This window comes from Lottia gigantea, assembly GCF_000327385.1.
Source record: "Lottia gigantea unplaced genomic scaffold LOTGIsca_175, whole genome shotgun sequence".
Classification (NCBI taxonomy): domain Eukaryota; kingdom Metazoa; phylum Mollusca; class Gastropoda; family Lottiidae; genus Lottia; species Lottia gigantea.
In genome coordinates this window covers 21,713-45,927 of record NW_008708227.1, presented here as the reverse complement: position 1 = coordinate 45,927, position 24,215 = coordinate 21,713, and the positions used below count along the sequence as shown (strand labels likewise).

The window sequence follows — 24,215 nt, the reverse complement described above, 5'->3', positions numbered from 1 at the left end:
ATGCATAAACACAAAACTTTTCAAGATGAAAATACGACAACCAATTCGTCTTCAAACCAAGCAGAAGTGACGACAGTATACATTTTATGTCGAATGCAGTAGTTCTCAAAGGTGCCTGGCAACTAATACTGTCAACTCTTGTTTCGTTTTTACCCGAATGATAATAAGAAGGCTAGCTAATATTACCTAGTGAAACAAACATGTAGACTATTAATGTGCGTTAAAAACTTATTGAACTGTAAAGTTGTTGCCTTGACATAAGTTCCGGTTACGTTATCGATGCTATAAAATGTTTATCGATGATTGATTCATTATTAATGACACATTTTGCAGGTCATATCAATGTGTAATAACACAACACAGAATTTAAACTTATTTATACTTGTAATTTACATGTAGGAACCTGTTTTGATTCGCTCTGTTGACTGTTTACTATATATCGTTATAGAGCCCCTTAACCTTAAAAAGCTTGAACCTACTTAGAATAATCATTTGGCGAAGTTCTTTTCGGTGTTAAGATATGTGTTATGACAACCTTACTTATGAAAATATTGATAATAATATGTATATTTAGTTGATGAGTTGTCAGTGTTTGTGTCAGAGTATATAATTGTTATTATTTGGATTGTTATTTTTCTATCAGAATGCTTTTAGTTTGTGAGGTATGTAAAAACTATGTTAAAAATTTATAAATTACACCAGAAATCATTAGTTTGACGTTATCTTATTCAGTTGACCATGACAAAGCTTTTACTGGGTTATGATTTTGTAAGTAATAAAATATGGCTAGGGAAGTATGACAAATGATCATCATAATATAGCAATAGTTGGTCAACAATAGGGATAGGTTAAAATTCTACCAGTCTTTATTTTACCTACAAAACTTGTCAGGATTGAATATTAACCGATATGGATAATTTACAGAGAAAAGTCTTTTAAAAATCTGTCATTTACCTTCAGCAACCTATGTAGCCTAGATGTTATAATCTTATAATGCTGTTAATCCAGATCAATATATTGCTAATCTATTTGAAGTCAATGGCTTCTATTGATCGATATATTATATTTTCCATAAACTTTCTATACATTATCTTGAGTCAAATTATTGGTAAATTCAAATTGTCCGTACTCTAAATAGGTGGCTCTTTGCATTTATTTTTCATTTCTAAAGATGGGTAGCCGCACCGTACTGATTATTGGTCATTCTATGCTAATAATTGATATAATTGATTTTTTAATGAATAATTGATGTAGTTTGAAGATGGTGTGTGGACGTTAAGAATGAAAATATGATGACTTATCTTGAATGTTCACTTAATTTTATGTTTTGTAAAACAATATGTAAAACGAAGACAAATATGACTTGACTTGATTGTTGTCGACGCAAAAGAATTTCTGAAATTTATAATGTTCCACACCTTCTCGAGCCCGTTTGCTTGATGCTGGTTCCGTCCCCTTTTTGAAAATAATTGTATCTCTGTAATGTTACTACTTCGTTTCTCAGAAAACTTTTGTTTTACCAGTAATTAGTATCTGGTCAAAACAAAATTTATATGATGGGTATGAAATTTACATAAATTTAACGTTTCATGTACATTGCATACCTTTTTCATTCGTGTTGATTTTTATCAGATTTTTCGAGAGTCAAAATGACATAGCTACTCCCATTGAACTCATATTCTATACTTCCATACAGCTGTGATGTATGTTTAACTAGTTGCGGTGGTATTTCTCACAAAATACAAATGCATCCAATGTACCTGCTGCTGTATGCAAATAATTATAAATACTAATGATCAATATACACCGCACCACCATATCAAAAAGCCAACTTGTTATCGTATTGTCAATTCTTTTTTTTTCTATCTTCTTTAACATATAACTTTATGAAAGTAGTTTTACATTTTGATGTTTAACAATTTACTATAATGACTTGAATGAATATATTTTCAGAATATTGAGAGCAAACAATGTGGAGACTGTCCAGCTGACGAAAGCCCCGCTATGAGATATGCAGAACCGTCCAGAATTGCCCGAGTAATCTCGGAATTCCAAGGTTTGTACACATTATGTGTTATATGTATTTACTAGTCAGAAACCTGTTCTCAGAAACACCTGACTCTCATAACTATACATCATGATATCAAAAGAAACGACATATAGTTCTTACGTGTAAATAACCCTACCCTGTAATTTTACATGTAAGAACCATACGTAGTTTCGTATGGTCATGATAATTTATATGTCAATATCCAAGATGTTGTTAAAAGACCCCAGAATATGAAGTATGAAAGTTTGAGAATTTTGTTTCTGTCAGAAAATCGATACCCATCTCCTCATTAGATAACTTTTATTAGTTAGTGACCTTATTGTATAAAACGTTGTTTAGTGAATTGTCGATCGATACAAACGGTTCTGCTGCAGTTGTTCCGACGATTCAATCTGGAACTGTGGACATTAATGTCAATGGAATAAGTATAGTAATAGGAACATATTGAAAGCCGCAACGGATGTGGACTAACTTATTCCAAAGTAACATTTCTAGATATACCAGGGTGTAGGACTGCTATTTTTAGGACAATTTTAAGTCCTAAAAAACAGAGATCAGAAACAACTATCTGCATCGTGATATGATCTTCGGCAAGTGACTCACTCGAATATCTTTCTACTTGTTGTTTAATCCTCATGATGCTTGATAAATTATGGCTTTAATCATTTTGTCGAAATGCTGGAATCATGAGGGGAATAGATAGTAACAGTTTGACAAATACCTCACAATACCGACTATTGATGTTAGATAAGTTTAGATAGGGACATCTAAAGATTTACATTAGACGAAATACTAAATCAATATAAACACCACTCGGGAAATCAGAAAACAGATTGGAAAGCAAATACAGAAAATACCATTTCTTAATCAATGAATCTTGTACGCTCTTTAGAATTTTTTTTTTTTTGAAACATGGAAAGTGCTAATTTTGTATTTCTAATTGTGTTATTTCGCGAACCTATTGTATTTGATATATGATCGGTGGCGTTTCTACCCCACTCTCAATTTTTTATAACATTGTGCATGGTGAAAGAATGACTTGTGTCTTACCTCCCACCTCTACAAGTTTTTGGAATAAACATCAGATAGATTTCTTTTTTGGCCTATCATCAGAAAATTTCCCGAAAATAGAAAAAAAAATTCTTATGATTTCTTGAAACCAGCCATTAGATGGTGATCTACGCTACCTTATGCTTAGTACCAGGTGATCATTTAATTGAATGCTGATCTACGACAGAATAGTTGTAAGCCCAACTCCTGAATCTAACTATCGGAGAATAGCTTGTACCTATCATCAGCTGTAGATGCTTTAATTGACTATAGACTCCTTTTTACGGGGCTTAAATATCAGATAGGGTCAACAATTTAATCAGGTAATCTCTGGAACCTAATCATCAGTCAATCTCTAGAACCATGGTGATCACGGGGTTACGTCGCCATCAACTCGTGAATATTGAAAACTTCTGTATTGTAGATTCCCCATATACAAAAATCTTAATAGTAAGCTTGAGATATCCTCTTATTAGAAATCTTTCACCATCTATCATCTAATCACAAGACATCCACCGATCGAGTGACTTAAGAATATTGAACCGTAACCATTAAGACAGCAATAAAATCGACAAGTTCAGATTTATGACATGTTCATTCATTCTTTATGATGTTTTTCTTGGTTATTACATTTTCATGGCTTTGAAGACTATTAATCAATAGACACGTTGGGTTCTTTTCTTCTACTTCATTCATTCTTACAAATTAAACTATATTCATATACTCGCTATTTACTGATAAATTATTGAGTGAATTGATTTGAAACATGGTGTGATTAGTCTTGTTCGTGTGCCATTTAAAGAAACATGGTTTGTAGGTAAGTTTCACTTCAATTGGAAACCGGATGATCGCGGTGATCACACTTAACAACCAGACTAATAGATCGAAACATTTGATAGAGAAAATTGAAATAAAGTAGATCAGAGGTATCAGGGAAGGGAGAGTTCTACAGTAGATCAGGTATTGGGAAGGGAGAGTTACACAGTTAAAGCAGGGAAGGGAGAGTTCTAGTTAAGATCAGGTATCAGGAAAGGAAGAGTTCTACAGAAGATCGGGTATTAGGGGAGGCGAGTTCTACAGTAGACAGAGGTATCAGGGAAAGGAGTGTTCTGCAGTAGATCAAGTATTAGAGATGGGAGAGTTCTACAGTAGATCAGGTATTACAGATGTGAGAGTGCAGTAGATAGAGGTATCAGGGAAGGGAGAGTTCTACAGTAGATCAGGTATTAGAGATGGGGGGGGTTCTACAGTAGATCAGGTATCAGAGACGGGAGAGATCTACAGTAGATCAGGTATCAGAGAAGGGAGAGTTCTACAGTAGATAAGGTATCAGAGATGGCAGAGTTCTACAGTAGATCAGGTTTTAGAAATGGGAGAGTTCTACAGTAGATAGAGGTATCAGGGAAGGGAGAGTTCTACAGTAGATCAGGTATCAGAGATGGGAGAGTTCTTCAGTAGATAGAGGTATCAGAGATGGGAGAGTTCTACAGTAGATAGAGGTATCAGGGAAGGGATAGTTCTACAGTAGATCAGGTATTGGAGATGGGAGAGATCTACAGTGGATAAAGGTATCAGGGAATGGGAGATTCTACAGTAGATAGAGGTATCAGAGAAGGGAGAGTTCTACAGTAGATCAGGTATCAGAGATGGCAGACAGAGTTCTACAGTAGATCAGGTATCAGAGATGGCAGAGTTCTACAGTAGATCAGGTATCAGAAATGGGAGAGTTCTACAGTAGATAGAGGTATCAGGGAAGGGATAGTTCTACAGTAGATCAGGTACCATCTCTGATACCTCTGATAGAGGTATCAGAGATGGGAGAGTTCTACAGTAGATAGAGGTATCAGGGAAGGGATAGTTCTACAGTAGATCAGGTATTGGAGATGGGAGAGATCTACAGTAGATCAGGTATAAGAAATGGGAGATTCTACAGTAGATAGAGGTATCAGGGAAGGGATAGTTCTACAGTAGATCAGGTATTAGAGATGGGAGAGATCTACAGTAGATCAGGTATCAGAGATGGGAGAGTTCTACAGTAGATCAGGTAATAGAGATGGGGGAGTTCTACAGTAGATCAGGTATTAGAGATGGGAGAGTTCTACAGTAGATCAGGTATTAGAGATGGCAGAGTTCTACAGTAGATCAGGTATCAGAGATGGCAGAGTTCTACAGTAGATCAGGTATAAGAAATGGGAGAGTTCTACAGTAGATAGAGGTATCAGGGAAGGGATAGTTCTACAGTAGATCAGGTATCAGAGATGGGAGAGTTCTACAGTAGATCAGGTAATAGAGATGGGGGAGTTCTACAGTAGATCAGGTATTAGAGATGGGGGAGTTCTACAGTAGATCAGGTATTAGAGATGGCAGAGTTCTACAGTAGATCAGGTATCAGAGATGGCAGAGTTCTACAGTAGATCAGGTATAAGAAATGGGAGAGTTCTGCAGTAGATAGAGGTATCAGGGAAGGGATAGTTCTACAGTAGATCAGGTATAAGAAATGGGAGATTCTACAGTAGATAGAGGTATCAGGGAAGGGAGAGTTCTACAGTAGATAGAGGTATCAGGGAAGGGATAGTTCTACAGTAGATCAGGTATCAGAGATGGGGGAGTTCTACAGTAGATCAGGTATTAGAGATGGGGGAGTTCTACAGTAGATCAGGTATCAGAGATGGGAGAGTTCTTCAGTAGATAGAGGTATCAGAGATGGGAGAGTTCTACAGTAGATAGAGGTATCAGGGAAGGGATAGTTCTACAGTAGATCAGGTATCAGAGATGTCAGAGTTCTACAGTAGATCAGGTATTAGAGATGGCAGAGTTCGACAGTAGATCAGGTGTGAGGAAGGTTTTGATCAGATGTCAGGGAGTTCTGGAGTATGTCGTATATTACCAGGTACCAGCCACTTAATAGAATGTTACTTAATGTGCATAACTTTAGTTTTTAGTTTTTTAATATACAATCATTATTTGTATCGGAAATAGAATAAGAATAATTATACCTTTAAAACAGTATAAAAGCTTAATAATACTATTTTATGATAATTTGACACGTGAAACAGGTAATTGGTTTGATATTAAATCAATAAATTTATGGAAATAATTAATTCTGTATATCACGTGTATCTCAAACTGCACCAGATGGTCTTCAGACAGAATTTCCCTACTGTTCGAATTGATTTAAGTAGTGTTATTTGAATTAAGAACTCTGTGAGTGTATACGCATATAAAGTACAAAATGATACAATTTTAAAGAATTTAATGGAATCAAATCAATAAAAGTAACCCTTGAGAAAGATCTTGATAAGTATCCAGCATGAAACTAGAAATAAAAACCACTGGTATGTTAATTTTTAATGTTGTTGTTCTGGTAAAACTATTTTTATTATAGATTTACTGTTAACTATATGAATGCTATCACTGGTCGGTGAATTAATACTATACAAACTATGACACATTTCACATCTTGAAACGTCATATAGTCATATTAATACAACTATTTACCATTGGGTGTACTTTTACCTGATGCGATCATCACAAAATAATAGTCTTTTTTAAACAATTAATTCTTTTACGTGTTTTGCTTTATTCCTTTATTCTGTACACATGTTGTCCTATAATCCTAAATACAATGTATAACGATAATCGTTCACGTATGTATGTTGACCTATTCAATGTGCTTGCTTTGTTCTGTGTGACATTAAGGACTATTTAAAGGTTTTTAACTGCTGAAGGTCGATTTCAGTAAAACTAAAAACTAAAACAAAAGATAATTTTATATAAATTTAATGTATTTTAATTACGTTATTTATAATATTGACTATATCACAGCTCAATTTGTAATGTTTATAACCCGGGTCCATTATCAGTGCGTCTACGCAAACTTATAGCCTACATTATAAACAAGTTTTTTGAATTTCTTTTGTCTTCAAAAACAAAGTCTGGTGTAAATTTTAGTTGTGTGTTTTGCATACATTATTGATTCCCAGTTATTATTCATGACGCTTTTGTTCTGAAGTACCTTTTTGATAATTAAGCAACAATTTTTTGTCTCGTTTGTGTTCTTAAGTTCATGTGAAAATAGAAGGATTAAGATATGGATGTCGAATTTAACGCTACAAAGTTTCCTCGTTTGAAATGAACTATAGAACTAACTTACAGAATAATTGGAATCGTTCACCGCTTACAGTCTGAACATTGAATGGCTTTCAACTCATCTTTATATAAATAGTCAATTATTGGTTTTTAAACAATGTCTATAATGGACCGTATTTATGTTCATTAGTTATATAGTCTGAAAGATTATGGTCGTTGTTGGCAAGAGGAAATTGATTTCATATACTGGGAAAGCTACAATGATATGCTCAAGTTCCTTGTCATCAGAACTTTATTACTTTATAATAAGTAAAACACAATTTTTAAGTTAAAAAGCAAATTATTTGCTGTAGGGCCCATTTAAACTGTAGTTTGACAGATTATCTTGAATTACATTTGAAAAATGTCATTGTCAAACGAGGCATATAATCAGATTATTATTTTTTTTTTTTCAAGGGAGGTAAAAATGAAGTTAAAATAGTAACATCAATAAAATTTCATAAAGTCTTGTACCGGTACGAAAAATTCAAACCCGTCATTCTCAATCTGTTATCATTCCAGTGTCTAAAAGCCTCAATTTATTGTTCCAACGGAACGACTTCCATGGCAGTCAATGCGACATCACTGAATGGTTAAAACTGGGTTTTAAAAGGTATTCGTAAATGAACCCCTTACCATCAAGCTCAATAAAGAACATCTAAATCTAAGACTTATTACGTATTGTTCAAGTGGAATGGTATAAACAACCATGATGTCACATAAACCTTTTCACCATTTTTGTAAGAAATAACATATTTTAGAGTACCAATTTCTATACAATAAAAGGTGCAGAAAACTTATTTCATTTCCATACAACAAAAAGTGGATAGGCTACGTTCCTTATAAAACCTACTGTGTGCTCTTATAAACAATAATGATTGTGATGTGTAATTTTCTTTCTCTTTCCAGGAATCAAACAGTCTTTCATTACCCATGTCGAACGGAAGAGTCTGGAAACAGCTTTGATCCTTGTTGCCATAGCAATGTCAATTTTAATACTCGGATCGTTTATTCAGTGGTGGCGGAAGGGACATCCGGTGTTGACGGACTATATATTATTACCTCACGAAGAAGAACAAGAAATTGAATTGAAACATCGTAAAAAATTAAAGGAACTCTCTAACGGAAAAGATGCTGGCAAGTCATAACATTTTAATTCCTCTACTGTGACATTTCAGAGCGAAATAAGATAATTAAATCAAAACAGATAACAACTTTATTGTAATAGAAGTAATATTTCCATGTCTTTATTGATGTGAAATTCCAAGGTGCTGGCAAATACAAAATCATGCTCAAAACGATAGATACAAATTACAGGTGGAATAACCTTTTTATGGCGTTTCCTCGCAGGTAATTAGGATGAAATTTGATTGTGTTATTTTGCTGATTTTTCCTTTTAAGATTTGTCTATGGCAACATCCTGTTTATCATTCAAGCAGAAAACAGTAGCAAAAGAATCGCATAGGATAGTTCTGTTTTACCTAACTACTGGCTATTTTTTATATGGTTGTGGGGTACCTAAATCCAGGTAGAAGTTTCAATGATATACAAAAACATCATGGTCGATCTCTTGTATTCGATACAGTAAAATTCTTATATGTCTCTAAATGTAAATCGTAAGTGGAAACCCAACTTAAATTTTTCCGAACTTGATGGAATCTTATTCCAATATCGATAATGAATCTTTAATGAATTTTATTCCAGTCAGAATATCAAGTAAGACTTATTCGAGTCAAAACTTATGATTGATCAAAAGTCGCATACTGATCTATTTTTAAAATGCAGAAGTATATCTTATACAATGACATTTAAAAGGTTTCCAGTCCCTGTGAGTAAGTTAAAACGCTATTATTACATGAAACAATAGCTGAATTGAAGTTGAAAATAATCTCCGGGCTAAAGACATTCTAGACGAAATACCCTCAAAACAGGATTTAATGAATAAATGGGTCAATGAGATAAGATCGGTAAATACAATACTTATCTTGATAGATCATTATTACTTGTTAGATATGCAGATACGTTGAGGCCATCTCTCTTGAATTAATAAAAAATCTCAACATAAAAATCTAATCCAATAATACAAGTTGATGGAATATGCTGTGAATACAGAGATACTGTACATCAATTGCAGGATAATTTTCTATTATTCCATTATGTTCTGTTGATCTTTCCCACTTTCTGTGATTTGTAAATGATATCAAATAATATATTTTTTGAATTTGTAAAAGCGTGTTTTAACTTCTATATTGTCCCCTAGAATGACTGTATTTGTGAATCTTTTTAAATAGCATGAGCATGGATTAATTCAATTTTGACATACGCCTTCTCCATTGATGTTTACTGATCAATTCCATACCAATTTGGATATTTTCAATTTCCATGTGCAAGGAGCAGTAAGATCTGCTCAAGTAAGTTTTACCAAGAGACCTTACAATAATCGAAGTAATTTGAGAGTAAGTTAATGGACAGAATGTACCCTTACAAAATAACCACTAAACTATCTTTCATGAAAAAATGCAGTCATCATCGAAACGAGCAATCTTATTTTCGGGAGACTTTGATTGATATAAATCATTTGAGAGCACGGAAATCATCCCAGGCCTGACATTTAGCATGTATTATGTAAATCTGCTAGACCTTAGACTAAATAAAAATAGGCCTACTCTGTATCTATGATGCTATACTATAACAGAGTTCTAATACTGTACACTAACACTGTCTGATACTCTAAATTGCGTTTTGAAAATAGAGAGAACAATAACGTAGTGATAATACTAATTCTTTATTATAAGGGTGTTCTGATACTATACAATAACACTGTTCTGGAACTATACGACGACAGTGTTCTGGTGCTATACAATAGCATAGTTTTGATACTATGCAACAACAGTGTCCTGGTGCTAAGTGTCTTGATATTATACAAGAATAGTCTCCTGGTAATAGTGCTCTGATACGGTACAATAACAGTCTTCTATAAAAAAAAAACAAAAAAAAAAAAACAGTGTTCTTCTACTATACCATAACAGTTTTCTGATACTATACAATAACAGAGTTGTGATACTGTACAATAACAGTGTCCTAATACCATACAATAACATTATTCTGATATTATACAATAACATTCTCATATTATACAATAACATTATTCTGATAATATACAATAACAGAGTTCTGATAATATACTGCTCAAGTTCAATATTCAATATTCTAATACTGTTCAATAACGCTGTTCTGTTGCTATACAATAGCAGACTTTTGATACTATAACAGTGTTCTGATAGTGACTGTAAATACCAGACTTTGATACCGTACACTAACAGTGTTCTTTCACTATACAATAACAGTGTTCAGATAATATAAATTACTTGTTACAGTGTCCTGATACTATACTATAACAGATTGCTGTAAAATAACAGAGTTTAGGATATCGTGCAATGTAGCCTACAATAACATTGCTCTGATGGTTCGGATCCTTATTTATGTGTAGGCTAGGGAGTTCCTATTCTGTACAATAACGTTCTGATAAACGTTATTCAGATAACGGAGTTCTGAAACTCTTCAATAACAGAGTTCTAATACAATAACAGAAGGGTTGTTACTTTATAAATTATAGTATAAAATAACAATTTTTTTATATACTGTACAATAACAGTGTTCTGGTACTGGGCTGTACAATAACAGTGTTCTGGTACTTTACAGTAGGCCTATATACGACATTGATACTGTTCAATAACAGTGCTTTAAGTATGTTTTCCATCACCAATAATGATTATTGTGTCGGTTATATTTGCTTCTGGATAATCTAATAAAGATAAAAATAGCTCACAATTCAGAGTTATTTCCCTTCAGTAGTCACAGAGAAAATGATAAAATTTTGATAAATATTTACCTTCTGAACAGAATAAGGTCAGTATAATCTTTTATTTTCATTAGGCTATAGACTTCCTATTAAACATCTTTGTAAGAATAGAATATGGAGAATGAACAAGAATACTTTACAAATGAAACTGAGTGTAACTACAACTTACAAGCTAATACAAGTTATAGACTATTGCCAGTATTGGTCAATTGGTGTATATTTATGTATTATATAGGCCTATATATCACTTTATAATCATCAGAATGCTGCAACTGCCCTATATACTTATTTGGTTGTATCGAAGCAATGTGCCAATATTTTCACTAAAGTGGCATCTTATTTATGTAGGCCTTGTCTTTAAATTAATTAATTAGTGCAACAAATCAGGAAATCTGTCAGTCTCATAATTATATAACATTTAGTTAGTCCGAAACTGTCTGACTTACCATGCTTCTGACTTTGCAAGATATTTTTGACAATAGCCTTAATTGTACAAGGTCAGAAACATTGTGCACAATTTTTAGGAGATTCTCTGAAACATGGAAATTGAAAATGAAGATCTTGATTTATCTCCAATCCACATCCAATCTATATTATACTACAGTCGTCATTTGCTTGGTTACATTGAGCAAATGGTTGCTGTGGGTTTCGATCGTGATCAGCGTGTGAAGGTCTAATGATCAGTCATCTTCAGTCATTTATCCAGTCAACCTACCTGTAAAATTTTAACTTTCTTTATGAAAATATGCTAGCATTTTCCAACGACATGCATCCCATCATATCGGATGACAAAAAATTATATCATGTGATGAATATAAATCATTTGCAAAATTATTGTAGCTACTGGATTTTAGCTTATATTCTTCAAAGGAAGATCAATCTCTTTACTGGTTTTATGAGAAATCCAGGCATGACATCACAGAATAAACAAGTGGTTTAATTGTATCATTGGGGAAGAAAGAGTTTGTCAAATCCAATGTAAGCCTACTCAGAGAGTGGTTTATTGTTTAAATTCAGGCTACCCTACTCAGATTAATAAGAAACACCAAATAACAAGATAGTCAATTTTGGTGTAATTTTGATTTGATTAGCAGTGGTCTACAAATAAATGCCAAATTTGATATTAGGAAATATGACTGCCTCCGCTGACAACAAAAGAAAGTCATTTTTTTTTTAGTCTAATATCCCAACCACTTCCTGGGACTATTAGGATATTTAGATGATTAGTCTAATCAGTTTAGACAAACTTTCTCAGAAATGTACCAATTAGCCTAAACCTCTGGCTCACAAATGCACAAGATATCTGTCCAATCGAATTGACCTACAAAAATGACACATATATTGGCACCATAAGCTTAGACTTTAACATGATAACAACGAGGATGCAACAGTTCTTTAAGCCTTGTACAAAGTAACAATAAGCTATGCTGTATATATACATGTTGACACTATAAATTTTTTACAGCTACTTTTGTCAAGTCTTTTTCAGAGAGTAGACATCATCATAAAATATTTTAATTATATATCTATTGTTATAATATCATTTACATTACATTTTGTACCCGGTTTATCATTGAGCTATTCTAGTTCTTATCTAATAAATATATTTGTGTATTAATGCTATGAATAAATTATATAGGTGTGCTTGTATGTGTTATTGATTTGGCAACATATGTCTTTTAAATTGCTGCGTTATAAGTTTTAGATAGGCTATTTACAGTTTGTCAACCATAACTTGTATCATGTAAATCACACACCAGGTAAGGTGATAATTGATGATTATATTCTATTCAGGAATGCAATTATAAGTTGATTATTGATGAGTCTTTTATTGTCTTATTCCCTTTTAGCTTATGTCTAGAATTTGAAAATGTGGAAATAGATGCCTGAAAACTCATCGTGAAAGTATGTCACCATTTTTTTCTATTTCCAGGCTCAAAATATGTGTTATTAATGCAATGTATTCTTGGAGGTTGATGCATTAATAAGGTAAGCTTTATTTAAAATTATGGTGCAAATAACTTGAAATAAGTCCATCATCATGACATCATAAAGACAGTGTACAATCAAATCATGTTGCATTATCTTGCCGTAACTTCAAGATTGAAATAAACTTATTTAGAAAATTGATCAACCACTCTTATTTGAGTGCTCAGGGCCTTGCTAGATATCAGTGTTTGCGAATACCTCTGTTTGCTTCAATACAGCATAGAGTAGAAGAAAGTTTATCTAGATTTGACACAGTCATGCTGTGGTATTCCTTTATGAATCACATTATTTTTCATGTTTGTGTATGGCAATGTCTGTGAACCTGGGTTAGTCAAAACAAATTTCACATCTGATTTGGATATCTGCTGATAATTTGTGAATAATCATGACCAATAAAAAAGTCATTTTTTTCTCTTCAATTTTTCAGAAGAATGTCTGATATGTCAGATGAAATAAGTATTGATTCAGAAGCTAGTTTCTCCAGCAAGGATCATTTGGAGTTCCTAATCGACAATGTGTCGAAATTTCGTATGGAGGGAGGCTATACTGATATCACCATTAAAATTGAAGATCACAAGTTTGATTGTCATAAAATAGTTTTGGCTGCAGGTTCAGCCTATTTTCGGTCAATGTTCTCTTCAGGAATGGAGGAAAGTAGACAAAATGTTGTGGAGTTGAAACAGCTGGATGGGAAGGTCTTTGAACATGTCTTACAATTTATCTATACTGGTAGTGTCAATATTACTGGACTCATGGTCCAGGAACTCTTTACTCAAGCTCATTTATTTCAGATCACTCCTCTAGTGGAATTAACAGTCCAGTTCTTTCAACAGAACATGAATGACAACAATTGTCTTGCTGCCTTAACCTTGGCTGATCTCCACAATCACAAACCTTTGTATGAATTCTCCAAGAAATATGCCTGTGCCCATTTTAGCTCTGTTGTTTTGGATGAAGACTTTATGAAACTGTCAGTAGATTGTATTGTGGATTTGCTTCGTGATAGAAGATTGAATTGTAAAAGTGAAGATATAGTCTTTAAGGCAGCTGTGAAATGGCTGGAATTTGATCCAGATCAAAGAAGAAAGAGTCGCTTCAAAGTATTAGAATGTGTCAAATATCCTTTGATCACTGAAAGTTATCTGATGGATGTGGTCATTAAAATGGGCCATCTTTCAGAGGAAGACAAGGAAAAGGATCTGTTAGATGATGCCATAATGTTTCATCTAGTACCATCTCGTAGAGATATGTTGAACTCCTACCAAATCACTCCTCGATTCTCTTTCCCATATTTCGAATGTGCTGTTCTTTTGGGAGGTAGAGTCATGGATGGTTTAAGTAATGAGGTAGAATGTTATCGAGCAACTACCAATGACTTCATTTCCTTAAAAACACTACCATTTAAAAAACGAAATGAATTTGCAGCGTGTACTATGGGAAATGAAATTTATGTATCAGGAGGACTTAGAAGCTCTGAATTCTGGAAATATGATCCTAACTTTGAAACATGGTTGAAAGGATCCAATATGATGCATGCTCGAAGAAGACATGCAATGGCATCTGTTGATGACTGTATTTATGTTCTGGGAGGATTTGATGAAGAAGTTGTATTATGTTCCATTGAGAAATGGAATAAAAAGTCAAATACTTGGGAAGAAGCTGGTTCTTTGAATACAGCTGTGGAAAACATGGGCTTCGTTGCTTTTGGAAAGAAGATATATTTATTTGGTGGTAAAAACAGTGAGGAATTGGTCACTAATACTGTACAGTGTTTTGATACCAGTTCTGGGCAGTGTGAGGTTCTACAGAATGGCTTACCAGCAAATGATATGTGTTTAAACGCGTGCGTGTTAAATAGTCAGATTTATATTGTTGGATTAGAGGGTGTGTTTCGTTATACACCAGCATCAGACAAGTGGGATATATTATCTGACATGAGTTACCCAAGAGATTTTGTCAGTTTGGCAATTTTGGATGCCAAGTTGTATGCATTTGGTGGTCGAAGAAGAGGAGCAAAGGACAATTTGTATTCAGATGTGATAGAATATTATGATCCTGAAGCTAATCAGTGGTATATTACTGGTACTCTCAATATGAATATGTACTCTTATGGTTGTGTACAGGTACTCTTGAGTCATAAAGAACCAACAGAGCTCAACCAAACCCCTCCACCATCTTGCTAATATACCAGTGTTGTTTCTAGACAATATCTGGCTCTGTCCACTCACTGGGTTAATGGTTGTTAATGTGTAAATATTTTCCAGGAAAACTTTATATTTTTTTAGGCTTCTCATGAAACAGAGAATATCTTGCCTTGGCAAAATATCTCTGTGCTATGAGTCTTACACAGCAATACATCACAGATGAATTTTCTGTTCTTTTTCTTTTTCTCAGATAAAATTTAAATCATTTAAGGAAGATACATCTGAATGCAATATGAATTAGCACAAATTTTATCTTGATTTTTCATTAAAAAAATTATGGGATGTTTTCAATATTTGAAGATAATGGTAGTTATGATTTTGATTTATTAAATTGTATTTTAGAAACAGTATCATATTGGTGCAATATATGTTTTGAAATATGCTCATTTTGTATGGTTTAAGTTATGGCAATAGCCTTTTTTATTTGATTTTGAGGTATAATTTGAGTTAATGTGATACTTCCTAGGATTAAAAACATTATTTCATGATCAATAGCAGCGCCAGCCTTCCGAGACAGAGGATACAATTGGGGCAAACTGACTTAATGGGGGAACAAGAAGGTCGAATTCAAAATGTGGTGGTTTTGAGAAAAACACAATAGGCGCAAGACACTGAGAGGGTTCTCCCCAAGAATATTTTTGAAAAATAGAATTGATTTGGTGCATTTTTAAATTTTAATTTGTTATAAATGAAGTGGAGGGCACAATTGGGAGACAAACCACTTTTCTTGCCCCCCACCCCTGTACCCCCGCTGGCGCTGCCACTGTTCATGATGTGTGACTTCACACATTGAAATGGCATCAATGAATATAAGTATTATATTAGTATTGTTTTTGAGTCTAAGGTAAGGACAAAATACATATTACAATATTTATTTATTAATGTTCTACTTTGGAGTGGGGAATGTTGTGCCATGATATAAAAAATATGTATAAATTCTTATTAAATTATTAGAAAAAGGATCTGATTAAGCATTTAAAAATTTTATGTGTAGAATTTTCTGTTAGTTAATAATAGGTACATAGTAGTACTTTTACAATATGAGAAAAATCTGTTGCTGAATGAGTAATTGCTTAATTGCTTAAATCAATACATTCCAACTGAAAGGGAATTTAAAGAGGTGTCGTGGATACTGCTAGCATCAATTTGCACCTTACCAAATTTCAGTCAGAAGTCCGATTGGTTAAAAAAAAGGGTGCATCTATCCCTTGAAGTTTTAGTGGAAATGTAGGAACCACAGATGTCTGACAGAAAATAAGAATCGTGCAAATAAATGCTATCCTTGAACCCCACAAAAAAATAAAAAAACCTCCTTACAATCCCATTATCAAATTTTAACATAACAGGTTCCTCAATTTTGGTATGGAAATAGTTTAACTCATTCAGGCCTAAATCTAGATAAATAGATAGATATTTTGACAGCTTAACCATTCAAATATTTATCAGAAGCTAGGTCAACAAGTTTCTGTAATAAACAAAATTTACAGTACCGGTATTATATTTTTAAAAAAAAAAAGTATTAAATTGGAATTACTCATAGAATTAGTATATTCTGTAATACACAAGATTTTGTAAGACATGCCTACAGTATTGTATTTATTGAAAAATATTTGTATTAAATTGGAATTACTCATAGAATAAGCATGATCTGTAATACACAAGATTTTGTAAGACATGCCTACAGTATTGTATTTATTGAAAAATATTTGTATTAAATTGGAATTACTCATAGAATAAGCATGATCTGTAATAAACAAGATTTTGTAAGTCATACCTACAGTATTGTGTTTATTGAAAAATATTTGTATTAAATTGGAATTACTCATAGAATAAGCATGATCTGTAATAAACAAGATTTTGTAAATCATACCTACAGTATTGTATTTATTGAAAAATATTTGTATTAAATTGGAATTACTCATAGAATAAGCATGATCTGTAATAAACAAGATTTTGTAAGTCATACCTACAGTATTGTGTTTATTGAAAAATATTTGTATTAAATTGGAATTACTCATAGTATAAGCATGATCTGTAATAAACAAGATTTTGTAAGTCATACCTACAGTATTGTGTTTATTGAAAAATATTTGTATTAAGTTGGAATTACTCATAGAATAAGTATGATCTGTAATAAACAAGATTTTGTAAGACATGCCTACAGTATTGTATTTAGTTTTAAAAAATTGTTTTAAATTGGAATTACTCATAGTATTAGTATGTCATTATGTTTAGTCTACTTCCCTGTAATATGTATATACTAGACTAGTCTTTCTTTTGATAAACATAACTAGCAAAATACACGTCTTTCAATTCAAATGTGTGGTTTCTATTATTTTAGACTTAAAATGCACCTTAGAGTTTATGTGGTATAAAATTAAAAGAGATTTACTTACTATTTTAATTTCATACCACAAAAACTGTAAGGTGCATAATTTGTATCTCATTACAATTTAAAGTCTTCTAATCTCTAGATCCTAACGGGCCTCTATTTCAATTCCACATGCTTACTGTATTATGCTTATCATGCTGTTTACAACGAAAGAAAGTGATCTGGAATCTAATCTGTTAAAAAGTCTAGTTCACTGGTCTTTGACTGAATTGACCATGTTTGTAGATACGAGTTGCATCCCTTTGCGAAAGGGAATGTTTAGGACTTTATACGAATGAGAGAGCACATTGATTTACTCCAGTGGATACTTCATTTCTCAATATACATAAGGAACTTATTAAGAGCTTACTTTAGCCTTTTAAATTGTTTTGGCGTAAACAATTTTTTTTTTGGTTAAAACTTTCAAATAAGTCCAGAGACACATTTTCTCCAGATTGTGGTATGAAGTTTTCATAAATTTGAGCATTTTCCACCTTCGAAAAAAAAAAACAGAATGTCCCTTTAAAAGAGAGAATCAAATGTTAAGTAGAGTATGTCTAGCATACTAGGCCGCCGCTTGATGAATTGACTGATTCTTGAGAGATGAGGGATTTTAAATGTTATTAATTTTTCTATTTTCTATAGGGAAAGGGGCGGCCACAGTCCATTCTTTCGCAATGTGAATGATAAAAAAAGAAAGTGTGAGGCCAAAGCCAATAGCCCCCCTGCCCAATCCGTAGAAATGCCACTCGTCCGATACCCAAGTCCCCAATTGATGGAATCTTTAGAGGATCTCAAAACAATTTAATAAAGACAGTGGTAGCTTGGCGTAACTTTGAGTCCAAGCAGTTTTTGTGTTACCTCCCTTGAACTATAAATTTAAGACAACAACGACAATATTTTAAGTTTCTCTGAGCTATGACAAAATTTAAAGTTAGCATCGTTATTCATATCTATGCACACAGAAAGTAACAATTTTTGTTTCTGGATGACCTGCATCTATTGGTACTGATTTAAAGACTAATGTGTTTTTATTTATATTATTGTCAAGGGAAAATTATAAGAAGCTGTTATTTTAATTTTCATATAATGATCTGTTGTAACATTCAATTTAGAGACGAAAGTGCGAAGACAGCATCCCAAATATGGACAATTTTTCCAACCAAGACCAGTTATTAGCGAATCAAACTAAGTTGGATATAACAGGTACGAATCGGAAAGTGAAACGGATCACGCAGCAAGTAATTTAATAATCTAAAATCTTTCGAAATATCTACTGATATATGGCTCATCTCCATGTTTGTCTCGAGGCAGCTATATAAGTCATACTCTTACTCATTAATATATCAATTAGTGAAAATATTAATTGCTTATAAAAATATTATATTACTTCCTCATCATTTATGACATATATAATATCAAAAGTTTTATCAAATTCCAACAAAAAGATTTGGGTCGACATGCACTGCATAGATCTGGTAACTATATGAAAACAGCGTAGGCCAATGTGCGAATAACGCATAATCTGCTGTCAATTTTAAGCTAGACATAGGCGAAAGCATATTGCGTAAAGCTCAATCGTTTTGAATTTCGTAACGCAATTAACCGTACATGCGTCAAGCCCTATTCACAAACTTGCCAGGCACATGGAACTTATAAATTCCCTTGAGCAAACAATTTCTGCCTGGCTGTGAAGGATAGGAACAGACCAGACAACCATCTGTCAACTCTGAAATGTTTGCATGAGAAAGACAAGGAAATTAGATGAAATAACTGAAAGGTTATTGCCATGATAATCCTTCGTATCATGAAAATGACACACTTCCCCGAAACCCAACTAACCCTAACTAAGAAGGACGCCTGAGGAAGACAAGAGAAACGTTGCATAAATCTTTAACCAGTGATTGATGTTCCATAAAGCTGTGTCTATATTCCCCTTAAGAAGTCTTGGGAGATTTTCAATTTGTTGTCATGTACAGATATCAACTCTACATCTGAATACTATTTTAGAATTCCTGGTTGCATTACATACCAGAGGGACATACAATAGGATACTCTTCAAAATTGTCTTTAAGGGATTTCCTTCAGAGACATAACCCCAATGTCCTCACCTAGATACAGAAACACTTTACGGGTCAAAGGTGGGAAATGGCGGAGAAATCAAACGTCTAATGTGTCGCCTGGAGTAAATAAGTCGCAAATTATGAAGTGATTGTACCTCGGAGCAAAGATTTTATATTTTGTAAGTGGTATTGTGATATATTATAGGAAGATGCCACGACAAGACTACAATTGAAAGGTCATATTTCAATACAGGTTGGAGAAGCGGGTCGTAATAAAAAAAAATTGTGCACCACGTGACCCAAAAATTGATGCCTCGGGTGCAATTACCAGCTCATTAAGAAGGTTAATTTAATTAATTAACTAATCTCAATTAAAATATCATCAATATTAGTCTTCATTTTCTCACATATCAGACATGTTTTGGAAGTGTTCTGTCTGTCCTTTGTAGATTTTGAATTGAGGATCGCATGTAAATTGAGTTACAAATCCGGTTTTCTTTAAAAACATCTTTGGGATGAGCTTGGATTAGTTGGAACTACAAACATGATGTGTGTAAAGTGGTGTTTGCGTGGAAAATTCTTCGGGAAGGTCCTGTTTGTGATGGCTACCTTTGGAGTATTGTTGGTGCTACAGGGAACTGTAGAGATTGAAGAGACAACTAAAGTGACAGTTAACAAGGTTTTGGATGTTGAAACTTTATATAGGAATTCTAAATATCCTCCACATTCAAACAGAGCTATGAAAGTTCACAAACATGTTAGGAATGAATGGATATTGGATGGACACACTTGTCGAAACAATTCTGATTTCTTCCTAACAGGAGTGTTACTGGATGGTCCTCAGGGTACGCTTCCTATTTATATTCATTTTCCCGTCGAGGATCAGCATATTTCTGGTGGTATATCTCGTGAAGGCGCTTGGGAACCTCGTTTAGTAAATTACGTACATTCTATTTTACTCAATGATTCTAGTCTGGATTTTATTGATATCGGTGCCAATATTGGTGTCTATACCTTAACCATGGCAAAACTTGGACGTCAAGTAATAGCCATTGAACCATTTAAACCCAACATCAAAAGACTGTGTCGAACTCTGGAAGAAAATCGTGTTAATGATAAAGTGACTTTAATAACCAATCCATTGTCAAACAATAGAAGTCTTGTCGCCATGGAAACACATTTTGGAAATGTCGGCGGTACGAATGTTCGAAAGAGCTTTTCCAACGATTCTGAGATCTTACAAACTATTACCTTAGATGATGTGTACAAATTTAAACCCCTGAAAAGAGCTGTGATTAAAATGGATGTAGAATCCTTTGAAACCAATGTTTTGCTTGGTGCTGTTAACTTCTTTGATAAAGTGGACGTACCATTCATGCTCATGGAATGGCTCTTGCATAAATGGAAGAAAGATGCTTCCAAAATTATCAAGTTTATGACGGACAGAAATATGTTTCCTTATACAACGGATTCTCCTCCCGTCCCTTTGCAACTGTATTTATTTAATGGATGGCCAAACGATATATTTTGGATTAAAAGGGGTGCTTTTGATATTTTTGAACCAAATGTTTTCTAAAAAAAAAGTATTAAATTTATGGTGGTTATTCTTGTGCCGAGTTTGCATCACATTGACCCTGTCAGCTGCCGTTGACTAAATGTGTGATTATTAAACGTTATCGAGCTCTATCATACATGGAACATTCTTTTGCCGACAATGATTAATCTATGCTGTCCGTATCATTTTTCAGAAAAAAAGCCGCCAACCAGTCCCACATCAATTTAATATACAGATATAATTGAAATACAGACCTAGATATTTCACGTCGTTTTCTGCTCTGATCCGAAGAGATTCTTCTTTAAATTTTGATTCGGTGATTGCTTGAATATTTTTTTACTAAGTGATGTACAACAATTGTTTGCAAGTGGCATCCGCATAAAATACATAATACCAAACATCTAGATCTGCATTTCAATTAGGTTGGTCTACCATTTAACCAATATATAAATTTAGAAATAAAGTTTCCAGGCCGTTATGAAGATTTTCTCATTCTGAATTACCGACATCTGAACGTCATTGCCGAAACAATTGCTAGAAATTAATAACCAAAGATTCTAATAACAAAGTTATTACAATCTATTTTTGCAAGGACGCGAATTTAGGAAAGGGGGGGGGTGTTGATCACTTATATATGAATCTAACAGTTAAAAAGTGAAATAACAAATTTAAACAATTTCTTTAAATACGACAAATACATCACAAATATTACTTTCTACCAAAAAATGGAATAATTCTGTTATGTACAGGTGGGTTCATTCTAGGAATAGTTTCAAAATCCGGACAAACTCCATATATTTGACCTAAATGTGAAATCATTGAACAAATATCATAAAGTTTATTCCACGTTAATGCCATGATGAAACTATACCGGCTTGATTCTTCAGCATACGATAATACACCAACAATACGTTTCCCTTCTCTAGGATCATCAATAAACACTGCAGCTCCTGAATTTCCAACAACCGAATCACAGTTTGCAACTATTAGATTCACATTTCTGAATGACAAGCCGAACGGTGAGCGACATTCCGATTTGTACAGGCCAGAGCTCTCATCAGTACGAAATCCTAGAAAATTCATATCTTGATTTAAAACGTTCAGTTTAGGAACTGAAAGTGGCACAAATTCTGTTTTTCCTGGAACACCAACGCTTAATCGAACTATGGCATAATCAAACGAAGCCCTGGCTGTGTCCGATAAATGCCCAGACCTTCTCCAAGATTTCGGAATGCTGATTTTTTTAATATAATAAACCCGAAATCCCATAGTATCAGGAATTTCTATTTTTAACATTTCTAGATTAGTTTTGAACTCTTCACCATTATGAACACAATGAGCTGCAGTTAGAACGTGGTATGGTGTAAGTAAAGTACCAGTACATCCAGAAGACAATCGTACCACGTTTGAATAAGGATATCTCCGCATTAAAGGCATAACAACTTGAAACCTGTCATTATTTCCCTTAAAATAAAATGGACGATGTGGAGATATAGGTGAATAAATATTAGCTGGCCTTTTGGAAAGATGGTGGTAATTTACTTCCGGTTTATAGGAAGCCCTTTTGTTTGTGACTGTCGTAAGTTTGCTACGAGTATCCATTTTAGCGATTGATTCTAGTAAAAGTTGAATAGAATTTAGTAACGTGTTGATTATTTTATTGGTATCTTCGGTTGACGCTACACTATGTTCGTTTTCTTCGAGACCGTCAACTTCCGGTGTTGCATTTTCAGCCATAGCCATATTGGTTTTTAAGTCCAATTCTCTCACAAGCGATTGGGGAACGTCTTTTTCAGAATACCCATTGGGCATATTAATGTCTTTAAAATAGAGCTGTTCCGGATATACCTTCTGGTCATTTGAATATTCGATCAAGTCCCCATCAATAACAGCACTTAATGGCAAGGTCTCTTCGATATTTTCTATGATATCATTATTATCAGTAAGTCTGTCATTAAATGCTTGTGAAACATAATAATTAGCTTGATTTATATCTGTGGCGGAAGAGATTATTCCATGGTCATCTTTCGTTCCATCATCATCACTGTTAAAGGAAGCTAACGAGTCCGGAAATAATTCAGTTACATAGTCAGATGATGAATCCAATTTTTGTAATTGTTTCAAAAATTCCCGATTTGACAAATCTGTGAGGTCAAACCGAGGACTGTAAGTTTTTCTTGAGGTCAGAGGCTCGTTATAGAATATATCAGCTCCTTGAGAGGCCTGTCTTTTAGGAGGCAAAACTAAAAAATCACGTTTTCCTATCCAGTGCAAGAAATACGAGGACAACTGAGATTTACTTTGCATATGATGAAGATATTGGCGTCGAGCATTGGTGGCTTTAACAGGCGAAGGATTCTGAAAAATTGTTTTTAAATGGTGTTTATATTGCCAACTACGACAGTTTATATTTTTGAAGAAAATTGCAAAAATTAATATCACGAAAAAATTAATTTTGAATGTTGCCATATTGAGAATTCAGCAGATGAATGTTTTGGAGGGAATGCAAAAATCACTAGATGTGAAAATCACAGCCAAATTGCAATCATATCGTTTAAGATTTGACTTTCGTCACTGTTGAGGTTTTGGCGTTCGTTACTATTGACGGTTGACGTTGGTTAATATATTTAATCACAAATTTTTACAATCTGTCACACCGGTTGAGTTCTTTTTTTCAATTATGTAGGATAAGAATTAAATTCCATAGATTCGGCATAAACATCATAAACAAACTGAAAGCAGAATAATATATACATAAGATTCGAATAAGAGGACTGATAAAAGTAGGATAAAGTTAAAATAGATCAATAACACCGTTAAAGATAGTTTACAACATGTTATTATTCCATTCAAGTCATAGTAACATGACAATAAACAACGATATGTGTATGTGTATAATTGAAATGAACTTTTTTGCACCACGTGGGCTAATGAAGACGGGCT

At 33.5% G+C, this 24,215-nt stretch overlaps 4 protein-coding genes across 4 annotated transcripts; 3 read left to right on the top strand and 1 right to left on the bottom strand.

Annotated features, from left to right (window-relative positions):
• Window positions 1-644: 644 nt before the first annotated feature.
• Window positions 645-9,458, top strand: LOTGIDRAFT_238843 (hypothetical protein; the record flags this gene model as incomplete). Its single annotated transcript, XM_009051932.1, has 3 exons — window positions 645-662; window positions 1,954-2,056; window positions 8,138-9,458. 3 exons carry the CDS (start codon window positions 645-647, stop codon window positions 8,374-8,376), a joined length of 360 nt encoding a protein of 119 aa, XP_009050180.1. The 3' UTR covers window positions 8,377-9,458.
• A 4,052-nt stretch (window positions 9,459-13,510) lies between these two features.
• LOTGIDRAFT_173854 (hypothetical protein) lies at window positions 13,511-15,697 on the top strand (the record flags this gene model as incomplete). The annotated part of the gene is made up of 2 exons (XM_009051931.1): window positions 13,511-15,202; window positions 15,626-15,697. 2 exons carry the CDS (start codon window positions 13,511-13,513, stop codon window positions 15,695-15,697), a joined length of 1,764 nt encoding a protein of 587 aa, XP_009050179.1.
• A 4,564-nt stretch (window positions 15,698-20,261) lies between these two features.
• LOTGIDRAFT_173853 (hypothetical protein) lies at window positions 20,262-21,293 on the top strand (the record flags this gene model as incomplete). The annotated part of the gene is made up of 1 exon (XM_009051930.1): window positions 20,262-21,293. One exon carries the CDS (start codon window positions 20,262-20,264, stop codon window positions 21,291-21,293), a length of 1,032 nt encoding a protein of 343 aa, XP_009050178.1.
• A 687-nt stretch (window positions 21,294-21,980) lies between these two features.
• On the bottom strand, window positions 21,981-23,741 carry LOTGIDRAFT_173852 (hypothetical protein; the record flags this gene model as incomplete). The annotated part of the gene is made up of 1 exon (XM_009051929.1): window positions 21,981-23,741. One exon carries the CDS (start codon window positions 23,739-23,741, stop codon window positions 21,981-21,983), a length of 1,761 nt encoding a protein of 586 aa, XP_009050177.1.
• Window positions 23,742-24,215: the final 474 nt, after the last annotated feature.